The 4,123-nt window shown below is 36.9% G+C and overlaps 2 protein-coding genes across 2 annotated transcripts; both read left to right on the plus strand.

The window, feature by feature from the left end:
• Positions 1-1,658: 1,658 nt before the first annotated feature.
• On the plus strand, positions 1,659-3,365 carry LOC113310047 (josephin-like protein). The gene is made up of 2 exons (XM_026558602.1): positions 1,659-1,871; positions 1,974-3,365. The coding sequence occupies exons 1-2, from the start codon at positions 1,791-1,793 to the stop codon at positions 2,436-2,438; spliced, it is 546 nt and encodes a 181-aa protein (XP_026414387.1). The 5' UTR covers positions 1,659-1,790; the 3' UTR covers positions 2,439-3,365.
• LOC113313002 lies at positions 2,500-3,120 on the plus strand. The gene has a single exon (XM_026561733.1). It carries the CDS (start codon positions 2,500-2,502, stop codon positions 3,118-3,120), a length of 621 nt encoding a protein of 206 aa, XP_026417518.1.
• Positions 3,366-4,123: the final 758 nt, after the last annotated feature.

Genomic DNA, 4,123 nt, shown 5'->3' on the forward strand with positions numbered 1-4,123 from the left:
AAATCTAAGGTGTTAGAAAAGAACTTCTTCATCTTCTAATCTTTAAAAATGTATAACTCTTCCAAAGAACTAATTATAAGTTAATCTCACAATTCTAAGCTACAAATTTAATTTAACTAATTTATATGATAATACGTAATTGACGAGGATAATTTATCATTATAGAAAACTATGTGCATAAAATATTTTGAATTTTATTTCGAAATAACTTTAGCTTACCTTAACTTATCTTGCAGCCCCTTCGAAAACAAGAATTACGTGACTCTATTTCTTTCCATCAGATTATCTCATAACCACAAACCACAAATCCTTTCGGGTTCATAGTCCATATCAACTCATATATTTAGGTAAGGCCTCGTTTGCGGTTCGTGTCAACAAATTTATTCACACTTATAAGTCCAGAGCTCTAGCAAACTATTACCACGAGCTTCTATCAGGGGTCAACATGGCCCATGTTAGACCGGATTTAACATCATCAACATCTAGTTGAATACACGACGAATTTCAAGTTTAGCATCCGCATCCAATTCAACATCCGACAGAATTGCATTTATTGAATATGCGGACGCTCGGATTGGATGCGAATGGGGAATAACGTGCAACAATAAAAACAGTCGTTTCCATTTCCAACTACCAAAAATAAGTTCCATCGTACCGTTGCTATAATTTATGATCACATTAGCGGTTGCTAAGAAAGATCATCCTAAAATAAACAAAGTTATCAACCTGTCACGGGTTGTGTATCTGTCTTCTAGGATCTGCCAAAGAGTATCAATCTGTCTGCTAGGATCTACCATAGATAGTGTATCTAAAATCATGAAATCCACCGAATAAACATCAACTTGTACAAGAACATCTTCTACAACTCCTCTAGGAATTTTAATTGATCTATCTACCAATTGGAATGTAAAACTAGTGAGGTTCAAGTTACCAAATCCTAATTGCTCATACACAAAATATGACAAAAAATCCACACTAGCGCCTAATTAAGCCGTCCCTGACAGGTTAGCTTTCTTGTTAAAAGAACCACCACCGTAAATAATTCAGGTATGACTCATCTTCAAAATTTAGGAGCCAATCTTCATAATTCACAATGCAGTCTTTTTCTTCTTTTATTGCTGCTTTGGTGTCACTAATAGTTTCAAATTCAGCTATGTTCACTAATAGAAGTTGCTTATGTCAAGCACTATGGTGCCCCTTTTCCCTTCCCTATCCCTCATTTGTAGGAAAAATTCGTTTTGCCAACCACTATGGTCCCATCCTTCCTTACTTAGTAAAGTGGATCATATCTTATCCAGGTAGTAGGAAAATGAGACGGAAACTCAGTTTCCGTTTTTAGTAGAAACGGATACCGAGTATCATGACTTTTTTCACGGAAACTAAGTATCAGTTACTGGTTCTTTAAGTTTTACCCTACAACTTTTCACACTTTTTTTTACAAAAACTCTTCTTTTACTTATTATAACTATTTTTACCTATCATATCTACTTTTTTCACCAAAGTGCTTGTCCTTACACGTTAGTGCCACGAGTCTTTTTTGTTTTGTTTTGATCGATGTTAGTGCCATGAATCGGTCAGAAAGAAGGGATGGATCTTGTGGGCCTCAAGAGATAAAAGTTACTACCCAGATGGACTGCTTACTCCAGTCCATTCTTTTCTTTTTCTCTTCATACCCTCTCGCTAGTCTCCACTTTTCTTCTAATCGCAGAAACCCTAGTCTCTCAAAAGTCCTCTTGCTTGATTGCCGAGCTCGAGCCTTCAAAAGTTGCTTATAGAGATTTCTAAAACGAATGGAGAATTCATCACAAATCTATCACGAGAAACAGAAACTGCAGTTCTGTCTATTGCATGCTCTCAACAATCTCTTCCAAGTAAGTCTATCAATAAAATCTTGATTAGGATTTAATTTTTCTATTCACCATATTTCAAAATTTCCAATTCCAATTTTTGATGTTATTTTGATATAAAATTAGGAAAAGGATACATTCACTCGTCCAAACCTAAACACTGTAGCCGAACAACTTGTACTTGCTGATCCAAATAGAGAAAATCAGAAATGGGTTCCTTTAATTTTCAAGCAGCATCACAATTCAATTACAGGGAATTATGATATTAATGTTCTGATTTCAGCTTTAAAACAAAAGGGTAAATCTGTAGTTTGGCACGATCGTCGCAATGGTGCTTCTTCTATTGATCTTAATAAATCTGAAGATGTGTTGATGGGTATTATTCTAAACATTCCTATTGTTAAATTTAGAGGACTTTGGAAATCTAGGCACTGGATCGCACTTAGAAGAATACAAGGGGTTTGGTATAATTTAGACAGTGATCTTAATACACCTCATGCGTTTAAAGATACTGACGAAGTGAAAGAATTCCTGGATTTTGTTATTGGTTGTGGCGCAGAGGTTTTGCTTGTTTTGCATGATAAAGAGTGATATTATTGTGAATGTTACAAATTACTAGATTGTTAGAACTGTTAATGTACTATATGATCGAATGGAATTGTCAAAGAAGTTAAGGAAGAACTGGGTGTTAAGCAATTTGATTGTGTTTGTATCGGTGGTTGTCTTAGTGTCGTGTTTTCTCGTCATTTTTGTTTCACTGCTTAAGCTTCCTGATGTATCACAACCTAAAGGAATGTTTGGGTCTCATAGACGTTTGAGAAATAGAAAAGTGGTGAAAGAAGATGAAAGTTTGGGTGAACTTGGGGAAATGATGATTGGAATGTTGCCTGCAGATCTTGCTTTTACCGTCTTTGTTCCTTCTGTGAAAGCTTTCGCTAATGAATTGAAACTGCAAGTGAATGATAGTGTGGTTGGGTTAACAGAGAATGATAATACCTTTGCTATACTCTCTCGTATTTTAGCTTTCTCAGCCATTCCAAGGAGTCTACTTTCTGTTAATGTACCGGTTGGAAAGGAGGTTACTTTTGATTCTATATCTGGATTCACATTATATATTTCGAGAGACTCAGATGGAAGTTTGGTTGTTAATAGAGTTAGGTCGAAACGTCTTGATCTTCGGAAAAGAGACATGGTTGTACATATTATGGATGGGGTTATCATGGATGCAGAATTTGAACAGTCAGTCCAACCTGAAAATGAAGATGAAGACTGAATTGAGCAAATAGAAACTTTGTTTTCAGTTTATTGAAGTTTGGGGTGACAATCTGCTAGATGGGCTTTTATCCTCCTGGCTCCAGCCTGGTGGTTGCAAGTACGGTGCTTGCCATAGATCATCAATAGCCATATCTTATAAGAAATGATTCTTTTTTCAGTATCTTCACTTGTAACACTGAAACACTGTATCTTTTGGAAAAATAAAACCTTCATAAAAATGATTAATTTGTTAGCTTTATTCGAGTGATTAACGTTTGTTGCTCAACTGATCTTGCATTGTCTCATGTAGTTGTTGTATGAAATGAGACTCTTGGTGAAATTTATGAAAATTCCTTATCCCCCAGTCCCGTCTCACCATCCACACCAAGTTGACCTAATAGCCAAGTGCTTCACTATATAAGTTCATTCTGTGACCCGAATAGCAAGTTTGAACTAAGAGGAGTCGCCATTGTGGCCCTGGGAACAACCAGGGAAAAGCAGAGTCGTGTGTCACCCTTAAACAACACTAGCATGACTAACGCCCATAACGACAAAGGCATATGTGCCATGCGGGCAGTGGCGGACCAACACGGAGGAAAGGGGGTTCGGTCGACCCCCACTCACCTCTTCCTTCATGTTGTTGATATAAGAAGCGGATGCATTAAATATACAGCTCCAACAGAGCTACAACATTACAACCAGACACATGATATAATAAACAACAAGGTTCTTGGGATGCATATCATATAACTAACACCCGACAGGTGCCTGACCAACATCACAATTCACAAGGACATTTAGAAAGGACCCATGACTTGATGAACCAACCAACTGGCAATGGCATGGCACGGCATTGGCAATTAGTACATGGACCATATACATAAAGTGGGCTTGATAGCTCTTAAACCCATTAACCTCAAATAAAGAATGATTTTTTTGGGACCATGATTTTTTTTGAGGGGATCATGATTTTATTAGGCCACCTTCCCTATAGTGATAAGGGATGTCCTAAAACGTTGAAA

The sequence above is a fragment of the Papaver somniferum genome, chromosome 9, assembly GCF_003573695.1.
Source record: "Papaver somniferum cultivar HN1 chromosome 9, ASM357369v1, whole genome shotgun sequence".
Classification (NCBI taxonomy): Eukaryota; Viridiplantae; Streptophyta; class Magnoliopsida; order Ranunculales; family Papaveraceae; genus Papaver; species Papaver somniferum.

Excerpts from the sequence above, each read along its gene's own strand:
- LOC113310047 (XM_026558602.1), top strand. The coding sequence starts at position 1,791 with ATGGAGAATTCATCACAAATCTATCACGAGAAACAGAAACTGCAGTTC. Across the intron at positions 1,872-1,973 it reads CTCTCAACAATCTCTTCCAA|GAAAAGGATACATTCACTCG; the intron begins GTAAGTCTATCA and ends ATATAAAATTAG.
- LOC113313002 (XM_026561733.1), top strand. The coding sequence starts at position 2,500 with ATGGAATTGTCAAAGAAGTTAAGGAAGAACTGGGTGTTAAGCAATTTG.